Here is a 13,905-nt window from a genome sequence, read left to right as displayed (position 1 = left end):
CCTCCCTCTCTCTACTTCTCTACTGTCCTGTGTCTGTCCTTCCTGCCTCCTTAGCCTTACAAGCTTCACCCAGCACTAATTTTTTCTCATTTCTGAGCGGTCCTTTCTGATTGCTGATGACCACCTGCTTTTGTCTGAATTGCTCTGTGGCCTCTTGGAGCATATGGTGGCCGCAGTTCATCTCTCTTTCAGAAGGCAGCATTTGTCCCTCCTTCTTGGCTCTCCTCCCTTTTCTAAGCTGGCCTGCCTGGGGTTTGTCACTTGTTTTCTGAGGTTGTCGGGGCTGTGTGGCATAGGGACCAGGGTGTGCCGTCTGGGTATGAAGCTTTCCGAATCAATAGGCAGAAGGTAGGCTGTGCAGATTTGCTGTTGGTTTAATTTGTCTGCTGGAAATCTCTGTGGTTTTTAGAGCTAGGGTAGGAGCGGGCACCTTGGTAGTTCATGGGGATAGCTGGAAGCTATTCCCAGAGGGTCACCTGGCGTGCTGGGCTGGGGAGCTGAGACCATGCCCGGCCGCATGGTGCCATCAGAAGCCAAGCTCACTGTCTCTTCCTGTGACTTAGTTTCCCTTTGGGCAACTTACAAGCCATGTGGCACTGAGAGGACTCCCTGCTATGTGGAGCCACAGCCCAGCATTCCCCTTGGAGACCTGAGTGGAAGAGGGTTTTAATCCAATGGGTGACCCCACATGTGACCCCACTGGGAGCCCAGTCCCCCAGCCACACGGATGCTTCTTGGTCCCTGCAGGAGCTCCTGGAAGTCTCTGGTCTGTGGTCAGCAGTTTCCCTCCTTCCTGGTGCTGGTAGGATTTCTCCATGGCATGATATACTTTTAGTCGTCAGTGAGACCTGGGAGGAGCAGTTGGGTCATACATGTTCTCACGGGGTCATATGAAACTGCAAGGCAGATAGTTTTCAACTTTCTACTTGTACTGAGATGGCTTTGAGTTGGCCAGATACATTAAAAGAAATAATGGTATCTTCACAAAATAGAAGGTCATTTTGCCCTAAAACTTTTAGAGGGAGGTAGGTGTGGCAGCACACGCCTGTAGTCCTGGCACTTAGGAGGCTGAGGTAGGAGACTTGATGAGAGTTCAAGGCCAACCTGGGCTACAGAGACAGACCCTGTCTCAGACAAACAAATGGAAGTTTGGAGATGAGCCATCTCGGCTCTCTCCAGCTCTCTGCTCCACTGTTACCAGCTTATGTGGCTCTTGTCCTAAAAGTTCAGTGTGGCTTCTAGAGCTCCAGCCATCACATCCACATCTGATATGCAAGATGGGACATATTGGATTGGATTTCCTGAGTGTTAAGTCTTGCTCTTTGTCCCCATCCCCCCTTTTTTGGGGGGATACCAGGAATCAAACTCTAGACCTTGCTCTTGCCAGGCAGGTACTATGTTGCTGAGCTATCTCTTCAGCCCTGTCCCTTTGTGTCTCTAAAACTGTTGTCACCCTACATACGCTATGGTAGATGTACTTACTCTATGGAACCACTTTTTAAAGATGTATTTGGTGCAGGGTCTCACTATGCAGCTCGGACTCATAGGAATCCTCCTGTTTTCAGCCTCCCCAGCTCTGGTATTATAGGCATGTGCCACCATGCCCAGACTCGGTGGCTGGTTCAGTGTGCCCGAGAGTGGGGCCGGCATGGCATGTGGTGCCGGGGATTGAACTCTAGTCCCTGCACTTGCCTAAGCAAGCGCTTAGTCTGCTGAGCTACCTCGTCGGTCCTTGGAACCACTTTTGACCTCCCCTCCTCCTGCCTTATAGGGACGGAGCTTGCCCCAGCTAGCCATTCTCCTGGGGCAGAGTTATCTTCCTCTCCAGTATCCAGACAGGGATGACAGAGCAATTAGAATTTCACCCATAGAAACCAAGGAGGGGACAGCACTGGGGTGCCTTGGTCCTGGCCTCACCAACTTGGTTCTCAATGGCCTCTCTGTCACATGTCACTGCTCTGGCTTATTTTCTCACTCTGTCTCTCCACAGTCTGCACCTCTCTTATCCTCTGTGAGGGAGGTAAGATGAGTACAGCCATACACCCACACTGTCTCGTGCAGTGTCTGGCGTTGCTCTCAGTGCAGGGACACTGGGGATGGCCTTTACAGCGACAGCACTTAGAGCTGACTGTACCACTGCCCAGATTCCTGTCTCAGAGACTTCTGTCATTTGCTTCATCATAAGGGTCTTTTCCAAAATGCTTCTATTTGGAAGAAAAGCCAAGGGCCGGGACCAAAGCGAGTTAGCATGTAATGTTTTCAACTAAACTTTAAAATGGAAAGCCTGGATTAGAAGTAGTACATCATAATTAATTCCCTACTAATAAGCACTAATTGTGCCTCCTTGCAGCAGTTTTGTGGCATTTGGGGAAAGAGTGTGGCCCTGCAGATGGTAGTGGACTTTCTCTTCCCAGGTGGACATGGAAGCCTTCCTCACCCTCACTGACGGCGACCTACAGGAACTGGGCATCAAGACAGATGGGTCCCGGCAGCAGATCCTGGCAGCCATCTCTGAACTGAACGCAGGCAAGGTATCAGTTCAAAACCTTCTTTCTTCAGACAGCTGAGAGCATCACGAGTGCCCTAGGCCCTTTGTGTGGTCTCCTTTCAGCCCCTGTGTGACCTTTAAGGGAGGCCGGCCCTGCTTCCACACTTTCTGTGACCCAGCTCACAAGGATGCCCCCTAGGATTCAACCCACAGAGCAGGTGTCGCCCTCAGGAGCTCTGAGTCCGGCTGGCAGGGTTGGAATCCCAGGCCAAGACAGGCGCTCCCCTCAGCCTCGCTGTCTTCCCTATAGGGGTGATGGTGCTGTTTCCAGGACCATAGTGCCTAGAAGGGCCCTGAGCCCCCAGAGCTGTCAATCACCATCGATGATATTGGCATCCTATGATATGGTCTAACATGAAATTTTTATTTCATCAGCTTTAGCACTTGAGTTCAGCGGCGCTCCACCCCCACCCCCACCACAAAGTTCACATGTCCAATACAAGAGCCAAATTACAAACTTGAACGGCAGATCCTCACTTACTCTGCAGACACTGGCTGTGGTTGCTGCTGCTGCTCAGACTCTTTTGCCCTTGCTGCTCCCCCAACGCAGACTGGATCTTTCTGTGTCTCCTTCCAGTGGTGACAGATGGCACTCGTTCACCTGTTGTGTCCTCACACTCTGACTTACAGCTGCCCACTTGGTGGAGAAGAGCAGCATGTCTGGGATCTTGCAGTTATATATAACTATGACCATTAGGGACACTCCTGCCTCATCCCCTTTTTGTCTCATGTTTTGTGGCTGTTGGTCCGTGGGCTGTGTTTTGCACTATGAGGTTATGTCAGAGTGCATGACCAGCTTCGTGGTTCATCCTGCACATTGGCAGGTTATACACAGAAATCCTGAACAGACATGCAGTACCAGCAGCAAATAAGTATTTATGTAGCATTGTATGTATCATTGACAAATGACTTTGCATGCATTTCCCCAGCAGGCCTGGAGCGGAGTCCCCAGGTGGGGAGGACCTCCCTGCCCTGCCAGGATGGGAGGGTGGGTGTTTCTGTTTCTGTCATCACCATCACAGCCTGTTCACAAACTACGAGGTGATCCTTCCGAGTGATACAGCTAGCATTGCTCCAGCTGGGGCCAGGCTGGTTCTTTCTCTTTTGGAAATTCTCCTATCATTCTCTTCCTGTGCCATGGGCTTGGGCTGCCCATGTTATAAATGGGGAAGCCCAGGCTCAGAGGTGGATCACGAAGCCTGACTTCCAGACCAGCGCTGTTGCTGCTGTTGCTGCTGCTTAGCTCCGTTCCCATGCCTGGCTGGGGTGAGGGTGAGGCAGGCGTGGAAGCTGCTGGAGCTTGTTGGTCTTGGCTGTTGGTCTTCACATCACCAGGAAGCAAAGGCATGGGGTATGTCAGGAGAAGCAATTATCGAACTTTCTGGAGCTTTGGTTTAGCCAAGGGCAGGAGCCCTCTGAGCGTCTGCCCCAGCATGAGGGGTGTGAACCCTGGGCAGTTAGCATCACTCTGTGCCAGCCCTATGCTGGGAGGACACTGCATGTGGCTGCTCAGTGAACCTTCACCTGCTGTTGAGGTTGGTTCCAGTTCATAGGGGAGAAAACCTGAAGCACAGAGATTTGTAAGAATCTGTCCAGGGTCACAGCCAGTAAGTGCCAGAGCCAGGACCAGATCCCAGCGCTGGTGTCTGCCTACAGCGGTGCGGCCTCCCTGTAACTAACACAGGTGCACAACAAGGAGAAGTGTGTGCTGCCAGAGCTCCCAACCTTAAGTGTGGGTCGGGAGAGTGAGGACTCCCTGAAGACATGGCAAGGAACTAAGACCTGCAGGCAGGGTGGAAACCCCGAGAAATGGGTAGAAGAGAAGTGCAGAGCAGCTGAAGGGGCACATGTACAAAGGTATGCACACTGGGACATTGCTTTAGCTTCCCTCAAATTCACCGTGCCTTTCCACCATGTTTTTTTAGAATAGGTCCCATCAGGAGACGCTTCAGAAGGGACAGCTCTTGGCAGTCCTCCTTGGCGACCCAGGCTACCAGCCCCACCATGACACCCCTGGGTCCCTCCACATCCTCTTCACATCCTTCTCACAGGTGGTACCCGACCCACAGAGTCAGGTGGTGCCCCCCAGCAGTCAGCACAGGGTTGGCCCGCCCCAAATGCTCAAGGATAAAAGCCAGATGAAGTCCTGGAAGTGGGACTACAGGTACCAAGGTGGTATAGAGAAAAGGCATAATTGGGTGCAGTTTAAAAAAATAGTCTTTTGTCATACTACTCCAAGTCAGGGTTCCCCAGCCCCTGGGCCGCAGGCCATTACCCGACTGTGGCTGTTCAGAACCAAGCCACAGGGCAGGCATGAGCAGTACAAGGGAGCAAAGCTTCCCCTGTATTTACAGTGCCCTCCGTGACTCACGTGGCCACTTCCTGTCACACTGGCTGCGCCATCGATTCCCACAGGAGCGGGATGTCATGTGAAAGTTCTAGATCCACAGCTCCTGGGGGGAGTCTGGTGTAGTAATGATAGAAGTAAAGTGCAGAGTGCAGTAGTGATAGAGATGGGCTGTGCGCTGTAATAATACTAGAAATAAGTACACAATGGATGTAACGCACTGAATCACCCGCACCCCACACCCCACCCCTAGTCTGGAACAGTTGTCTTTCATGAAATATTATATTCATCCCCGGTGCCTAAAGTTGTTTTTCCTTCCCTCCTTTCATACTGGGGATCAAATCCAAGGCCTTCTCACTGAGCTACATCCCCAGCCACCACCCTTCTTTTCAGACAGGGTCTTCTAAATCACTGAGTTGCCCAGACTGAGTTCAAACTCATGATCCTGCTGCCCCAGGCTACCTGAGTGCCACTGTGCCTGGCTTATAGCTTTGCTTTTACTACCCTGGCAGAGCCACTGGACTCAGCTGACCTGAATGCAACCAGGCCAGCCCAAGACCTGTGCGAGAGGGGGCCCAGCTTTTCTTGCTCACCAGGGTCTTTCTAGCTGTGGTCCACAGCATGCTAGGAGGTTGTAGAATCAACTCAGTAGATGATGAGCAGATTTAAATAATGAAATGCAGTAGAAATTGTCAGCTGGCTTTGCACGCAGGGAGAATAAAGCTTGTTTCAGTTAATGCATTTACATGAAACAGGGTTGTTCTAGAAAACTCATTTCTTACACAATTAAAAAAAAAAAAAGCATTTGAGCATTGTAACCTAAAAGTTTTTAGGTTAGCATGAACCAAAAACCTGACTCCTAGTAATACACAGTATCAGCAAATATTGCCAGGCATGACAGTGTCTGTGTCGTATTTTTTGTTTTTATTATTTTTGATGCTGGGGATCAAACCCTGGGCCTTACACATACTAAGCGAGTGCTGTCCCACTGAGCTGCTCCTCAGCCCTAGACATAATGACATTAGGAAAGCGCTGACGTTTTTAAGCAGACCACCTAACTACTAACTACTGGGTGAAGTCTGCCAGGTACTCGAGTGCTGAAGCGGACGTACTGGAGTCTGCTTATAGTCTGTCACTGTCCCAGGAGGAACGCCTGGAGAAGGACAACCAGACACAGCTGGCGGAGCCTCAGCTTGAGTTGAACCTAAGCCTTGTTTCTTCCTCTTCCCTCTTTTGTGTACTTATCACTTGCTAGGTTTGCACAGTACCAAAACGGTGGAAGGAATTGTTCTAAGAAATCACCACCCAACCACTCCACAGCCAGTGCTGTTCACTTTGGGGCGATCCCGCAGTGTTTTGTGCCAAAATTTTTCCCCCCCAGTGGCTGAGATAAATTTGGATCTGTAACTTATATCCTGCTTTTTTTGTTGTTTAACATGAAATATGTGCAGCTACCACTTAAAAAGTACTTTAATATAATAGATTTGCAAAGGTATACAAAAAAACATTTATTCCGAAACCCCCTCCTTGTTGATATATAGATATGTAGAAATAGTGCTGCAGTAGACAACTCTGTGTATTATTTGTGTAAGTTTCTACTTATCTCCCCAGAATAGATGTCTGAAATAGAAATCACGGAGTCAAAGAGCCAGGCTCAAGGTATATGGATGTCTTTCTGAAATTCTTCCAGAAAGAGTCAGTGAATTTCTGCTGCTGTGGGTATGAGAGTTCACATTCGCAGTCTTGCCAGTATTGAGTTCCGTCAGCTGGGAGTTTTGTGGTACTGGGGATTGAACCCAGGGCCTTTGCATGGCTATGTCCCTGGCTTGTTTATTTGTTTGATTAGAGACCAGGGCTTAGTTGAGTTGCTAAGTTTCCCAGGCTGGGCTTGAACTTGCAATCCTTCCCTTAGTCGGGTTTTTAATCATTATTAATTTGAAAGGCTAAAAGAATGTGCCTGGTTTTAATTTGCATCTCTTTAAATGCCAGATAGATTAAACGTTTCTTCTACATTTAATGGCCTTTCTTTTTTGCTTTTGAGAATTTGTGGGCCAGTCCTTGGAAACTCAGGGACTTCTAAAGGGCAGTTATGATCATCCCCTTTGGTCATTTGTGCTGCAGGGGGCAATTTTGGCTTTAATCACCTATGGCCCCCCTCCTAAGGTTAGGAGGCGCCAAGCATGGAAACCCTGTGTTCCTGGACCTCACTTCTCAAATGACTGAGGTGAAGGTGGCATTTAGCAATAAAAGCACAGGGCACTGTCGTAGTCCTTCCATTTATACTTTCCAGTCCTCTGAGCCTGCACTGGGCCACCCCATTTATTATCTCAGCTTGAACTTGAAGGTGGCCCCAGCAGGTTACATTACCCCTTTTCACAGACACAGAGGCTCTGTGGAATGGGGACACATGAGGGATGCTGCCGCCAGTCACTGGGGGAGCAGGACTTTGGGTCCTCTGCCTTGTGTTTGGTGCTCTCACCTTCCCTGCAGCCTTCCAGTTTGTATGTGGAACGCAGAAGGCATTTTGCAGCTTATTTAAGATTGTTGGCAATGACTGACACGAAGGGTGAATGCGACTGTACTTCTGGGGTCTAGCAGATCTCAGCAGTGCACGGAGTCCCCGTATTCAGCAGCTCTGGGAGGGGCCCTCTCTGGTGGGGAGTCCATGGGGTGAAATGAAGTTTGATGTCTGTGCTCAATCAGTAGGGTTTTTTTCTTATTAGTCTTAGAAAACAATCTGCCAAAGGCTATACATACTTAATTTGCTTTTTGTTTTGACAATGTTTAGTTATTAACTTAGAAAATAAATGCTTCATCCACACTGCTGTCCTCTGAGGGCAGGATCTGCCTGCCTCCTGCTACCTGAAAGGTACACTCAGCAGCAGCCATCAGAGGTACTACTGTTATTATCCCTTTTTGTAGATGGGGAATCCACGCCACCCAGTTAGTAAATGGTAGGATTTGAGCCCAGGCTGTTTGATTCCAGTCTGGTTTTTTTTTGTTTGTTTGTTTTGTTTTCTTAAAAATATATTTGGCACAGGGTTTCACCACGTAGCTTGGACTCTAGTGATCCTCCTGTTTTCAGTCTCCTCAGTGCTGGGATCGCAGGTGTGCGCAGTCATGCCTCGTCTCAGTCATCAGCTCACTGTGCCTGGGGCCAGGGCCAGTGTTGCGTGTGGTGCCAGGGATCAGACCCAGGTCCCTGTGCTTGCCTAGGCAGGTGCTTGGACTGCTGAGCTATCTCTGTGTTCCCCCAGTCTGTTCCTAATCTTGCTGCATTGCTACTTCTCAGTGAAGCAGCCAGCATCCACCTTTTTGTTCCATTTCAAAATATGGGGGTTGGATGAGCATCTGTCAAATTTTCTGGAAATCAGAGCTAGAAAGATGTACAGAACTAGGCAGGTTGAGCCTGCCCTCTGGACCCTGCCCACCTTGTCCAGGGTTTGAATCCTTGCAGGCAGGGTCCCAAACCAGCCCTGTGAGTACTGGGGGAACTTCTGACTCAGTACATTTTTATTAAAACTGATACTCTTTCAATTAGGACATTTATTTCCCCCAAGACACTCATGAGCTTTTCAAGTGAGTTGAGCATTAAGCATACTGCATCAGTTGAACTCATGGTTTAAAAAGATTTAACAAGACTTTCTATGTCTGTTTTCAATCTCCTCCACAGGGACGCGAAAGACAGATTTTACAGGAAACCATTCACAACTTCCACTCATCCTTCGAGAGCAGCGCCAGCAATACCAGGGCCCCTGGCAATAGTCCCTGTACATGATCCACCTCGCTGTGGCCACCAGTGTGAGTTCTCTGGGTACAGGTACCCCTTCCTGTAGTCAGGGACCAAGCCTCTGCTCCCACCAGATGTGCCGTGTTTGTCACCCCACTGTGGCTGGTCCCTTTGTTCCCTGTCGGGGTCCCCCTCCTTCCAGTCCCAGTAGTATCAGTTGGTAAGACTGTGCTGCCAGCCTCCCACAGGAGGAGCCTGGTACTATCTGAAGAGGCAAGTCAGGTGCTTCTGGTGGGCACCTAGTTTCACACAGTGCCTCAGGAACTCAGCTCTGTTGCTCTTGTACCCTGCCATCCCAAATAGAAAAGGAAAAGGATAATGGAGACAGCCAGCACAGCCTCTTTTTAACTGCCTTGCCCTTAGCTGACACTTTACCCTGTTGTTCCCATTCCATTGGTCACTCATTGTCACATGGCTCTACCTGATTGCAAAGGAGGCTGGGAAATGTAGTTTCCATTCATATGCTTTTCAGCAGTGCTCTAAATTTAGTAATGGAGCAATCTGATGAAAGGATTGCTCCCTGACATGTCGTGCCCTAAAAAGCTCTAATTTGACTCTCATGGCTCAAGTCACCTCTTAGAGGAAGCCTTTCTCAGTGCCATTACACAGAACTTGTCCTCCTAGCCATGGGAATCCCTCCATGCTTTATATATTACTGCTTTAGACTTTGCTGCATCTACTGCATACAGTATGCATCAGGTATTTGGGATGTATGTCTGTACATTTTTTAGTTCAAAGGCAGCATTCATATAGGAGAGAAAGGAAGACTCACTGTGTGGATCTCTCCTTTCTGGCCTGCAGTTTCTCTACCTGAATGGTATGTGGTCAGGCAGAGACAGAGCTACAGGGCTCCCTGCTGCTCCACTGGGTCGCAGGGCCTTCTGCCTTGCATGTAGGAGCTGGAGACTAAGGTACCACTTTGTGAAAAGAATCCAGTGCTCAGATTTTCCAGGCAAAGAAATCTGTAGAATCTGGAACTTCTTCTGGGATATGTTCCTCAAAAGTGAACAGACCATTCTACCATGTTCACTTTCTACCATGATAGATAGACCCTAACTTTTAAATCCCTTTTGTTTTGTCGGTTCCAGGGATCAAACTCAGGACCTTGCATTTGCCAGGCAAGCACTTACTCCACTGAGCTATCTCTGTGACCCATGAAGTCCCTATTGTATACACTTGCTGCCAGGTGTGTGCAGATGAACCAGAGCTATTTCCACTCTGGAAGATCCGGACAGGCAGGAGAAGACTTGTGTACACGTGGCCCCAGCCTGGAGGGGCAGCAAGGCAGTTGGGAGGAGCCTGTGCTCTTGGTGCAGGCTCAGGGCTCAAATCCAGCCTCTTCCTGGCCAGTGATATGGCAGCGATGTTTCCTCAGCCTCTCTTAACTGGAACTGGGAGGCTGAGTGCATCAAGCACCCCAAGAAGCACCCAGCAGATGGTGGCCTAAGAACTTTGGATTAGGGATATAGCTCAGTGGCATAAGCACCTGCCTGGCAAGCCCAGGGTCCTGAGTTCAATCCCTGGTACTAAAAGAAAAAAAAAAAAAAACCCAAACCTAGAATCCCTTTCATGAGCCATGTCCACCATCTCTCATCTGTCTCCCTGGCTGTGAAAGCCAGTGCCCTGCAATCCTCTTGTCTCTGCTTACACTGAAAAAAAAAAAAAGGCACATCCCTCCGCTGGCTAGGTGAGGTAGTTGTCACCACAGTGCCCAGAGCCTCACAAATGCCCCTTTGCCTGCCTGCCTAAGGGCCTCTTCCGCCTCATCCTCTATTTGCAGAACATGTTCCACAGACTGAAGGTGAAGCATTTCATTTGAGCCATATGGACAGACATTGTATGAAGGGTCCCCAGTGTTCCTGAAGGGAAACATGCTTAGGAAGCACCTACTGTGTGCCCAAGCTTGACCACATGTTCCTGCATCCTTATGACCACTCTGGAGGTGGCCTTGTTGAACCTTTTTCTGTACATGAGGAAAGTAGGGGTGAGCAAGCTGCCTGCCAGTTGGGTGGTCCTGGAGGCACAAGGCTGGCCTTGGAACTAGACCCAGCCTTTCCCTTCAGCCCATACACCCCAGAGCCAGATACCTCAGTGATCCTGACTGTTCTAATCTACAGATGCCCTCAGGGGTCACCCACAGACCTGGAGTTTATCCCAAAGTGTATGGAGTACTTTGAAACTTTGTACTGTCATTATTTTTCCCCATAATTGGCAGGTAGATAAGCTTAACTGAACACCTGAGAAACATGGAGCTTTTCTGGGGTCAGCGCTTTGTGCATGCATACCTCCACGACCCTGTCAGAGGACCCTGGAAAGAGCATGCAGGAGACCTGAGGTCCTGGATACTGCCCCTCACCTGTCTTTTTCCTGAACTCTAGTCGCTTTTCCTCTCAGGTAGTTTGTGTGCTGGTTGGTTAGAAGTCCCTGACACCTTTTCTGGGCCTTGGTCGCCTTCCTATGGACCTGCCTATACCTAGCCTGCCTCCTGGAGGTTGTCCTTCTCCACAAGAAATGTTCCCTTCAGCCAGGGATATAGCTCTGGCACAGTGCCTGCCTAGCAAGCACAGTTTGTTTGATTCCTGGTACCAAAAAACAAACAAACAAACAAACAAGTGCCTCCCTTGCTTAGTGACCTTCACAGGAGATTCCTAAGTGTTCTCTTCAGAGCAGTAGCTCCACTGGATGTTATACATTTTTCATAAAGGAAATGAAGGGGTGTGTAAGTTGGTTAAGGGTCCATGTTCAGGTAAATACTGAATTAAAGCCAAGACAGGGCCCTTGCTGGGGCGGTCTCGGGCCTTCAGCCCAGCCCTCTTTACAGGACACGTAATGTATAGCGTTTCTCACCTGTGTCTTCTTCAAGATGTTCTTGCAAGACTGGGTCCTTGCAGCATTGCTGGGGAAATGTGGCCTTATCTACAACAGTGGCAGCGGGGACTCAGCCAGGGCACTGTCCTCAGGAACTGCCACTTCTTTCTCCAGCAGGTGTCCTCAAAAGTGGCCCAGTTAGCAATGGGTTGCAGAGGGGAGAGGTCTCCTGACTAGAAGGGTTCTCTGTCCTGGGCATCTCTGCATGTTTGCTCAGCTTCTGCAGCATCTGCTGGGTGTCCAGGCCCCTGCTGGCCAGGGCAATGCTCCACCTCCCTGCCTGCATGCCAGAAGGTGAGGCGGGGCCAGCTGGTCTCACAGGCAAGAGTGCCTCTTTTTTCATTTGTGGAATATGCACTGAGCATTACCCCCCAGACGAGCCTACACATGTGCTCTGGATCCATACGTGTGACATCCTGGTGCTGTGGAGACCACACGCTCCTGGAGACCAGTGTGTAAGCAGGGCAGTGAGAGCCATGTGCCATGTCGTGCAGGAGCAGTGCGTGCGAGGGAGGGGCATGACACAGGGACCATACTGCACAGCACTGCTAAGGCCGTGTATAATCTCTGTGCATTAAGTGCCATCAGGACCAGGAGGGGTAAGTTAGAAGCTTGTTTCATTTTCTTTGAAGTTTGTAGAAGCAAGTGTTCCCCTAGTAGGAACACTGGAGCAGGTAGTGTCAGACTTAGTGTTGCTTTTGACCCAGCCCCTTCTCAGTGGGTAACATGGAGCATATTCCCTCATCTCCCCCAAGTCTCAGTTTACCTCCTGGCTACGAGAGCATAGCTTTCCCCAAGATTCGGAGGATCAAATTAGGTCAGGAAAACCCTTCAGCAGCAGAGCTATGTGTATGTCAGGTCTTCCAAAGATAGTTGCATATTTTGCGTTAGTCTCTCTCCCTCTTTCTCCCTCCTTCTGTCCCACCTACACTACAGCCATGGCTGATGCGGTCAAGCCAGAAGAAGCGGCCTGCAGCAAGAGGTAATAGCAGCTTGGATGGTTCTGCCAGCATCCAGACCATGTGGAAGCCAGGATTGGCCATGGATTCCTGTCCTCAGCTGTTCCTGTCCTCAGCTGTTCCTGACCTCACATATTTGTGTTGATGGGATTCACACCAAGGTGGACAGAAAGAAGGAAGGCTGTCTGATCAAATTCTGGAGGCTGATCCAGCAGGGGGCAGTGAGCAGCCCCTCTCCCTTTCCTTTGTTCCTTCCTCAGAACTGCCAGAAGGCGTCTGGCAGGCCAGGCCTGAGGCTAGGTGGCCACAGACACCTCCTGAGCTGTGCTTCCACGTCAGGTGCCACATGCTGTACCTAGGGTCCTTCCTGCAGGGTGGAAGAGGGTGGGTGATGCCTGCAGAAGATGAAGTGGTGAAGTGGAGCACCTCTGTGGCTGCCCTTGTCCATTTCAAGCAAGTTAATCATGTCTTATGAACCATCAGAGAGACCTGGTGTTTTCTCTAATAAAGTCGATGCCCAATCCTGCAGGGCTGGCTGGAGAGGACGACTCTCCTCCGGAGTTGGGGGCTCCCTTTCCCTTAGAAGTTTGCATGTATTCCCCAGGTATTTCTTGAGGGCTTGCTAACCTCTGCTGGTTCAGAGGGCTCTGTTTGAACTCTACCTTAGTATTAGCTCCTCAACTGAGAAATCAAACCCAGAGGGACAACAGTTCAGTAGATCTTGGGGGTGGCACAGGAAGTGGTGAGAGATCAAAGCCCAGTCCACTTGTCTTTAGTCATTCCCACTTCACTGTAGCCAAAACTACAACTTGCTGCCCCCAGGGCTCCCGGTTCACCTCCATCATAGGGTCCCTCCCAGGCTCCTGCTTGCTGTAGGGACCCATCTCAGCCCCAGGCATGGCTGTCTTTCTTAAGGAGACTGGGGTTTGGAGTAGGCCCTAAGCTGTCATCAAGGTCACTGGTAGAGGCTGATCCAGCAGGGGGCGGTAGGCAGCCCATCTCGTAGAGCATTTTCTGTCTTCCTTATGTCAGATACTTCTCTTTGTTGTTACTGTTTTTCCCAGAAGAAGTTGATTCTGATTTTTGCTTGCCAAGCTGCCTATATTAAATAATAGTGATTTTTTCCCTCTTCTCCGTTCTGTAAGTCACCTTGTCTCATCTTCACAATAACCCTGTGAGACGTAAAGTTCCCCACATGTCAGGCTAGCAGCTGTGGCATACCAATTGTAACTTGCTTCACCTACATCACAGCTCACAGATGCTTAGTTTGAATGCAAGTCTTCCCCAACTTCCACATTGTCTTTGTGATGTTTTGCCGCCTGTTGAAGAGAGTAACCCGGGCAACAACAAGGCAAACAAGTGACACTTTGTTATTTAGGTGCTGGTCCACAGT

The 13,905-nt window shown here is 49.8% G+C and overlaps 1 protein-coding gene across 1 annotated transcript in view; it reads left to right on the top strand.

Annotated features, from left to right (window-relative positions):
- The window catches only part of Anks6 (ankyrin repeat and sterile alpha motif domain containing 6), a 53,828-nt gene extending 40,313 nt beyond the window's left edge, over positions 1-13,515 (top strand). The window contains exons 15-17 of the mRNA XM_004645237.2: positions 2,415-2,531; positions 8,569-8,665; positions 12,490-13,515. Coding sequence (XP_004645294.2) covers positions 2,415-2,531; positions 8,569-8,665; positions 12,490-12,539 — 264 coding nt within the window. The 3' untranslated portion in view covers positions 12,540-13,515. The remainder of the gene's footprint in view (positions 1-2,414; positions 2,532-8,568; positions 8,666-12,489) is intronic.
- Positions 13,516-13,905: the final 390 nt, after the last annotated feature.

The sequence above is a fragment of the Octodon degus genome, unplaced genomic scaffold (genome assembly GCF_000260255.1).
Source record: "Octodon degus isolate 3935 unplaced genomic scaffold, OctDeg1.0 scaffold00221, whole genome shotgun sequence".
In the NCBI taxonomy this organism is placed as follows: domain Eukaryota; kingdom Metazoa; phylum Chordata; class Mammalia; order Rodentia; family Octodontidae; genus Octodon; species Octodon degus.
This window is presented reverse-complemented; position numbering and strand designations above follow the sequence as displayed.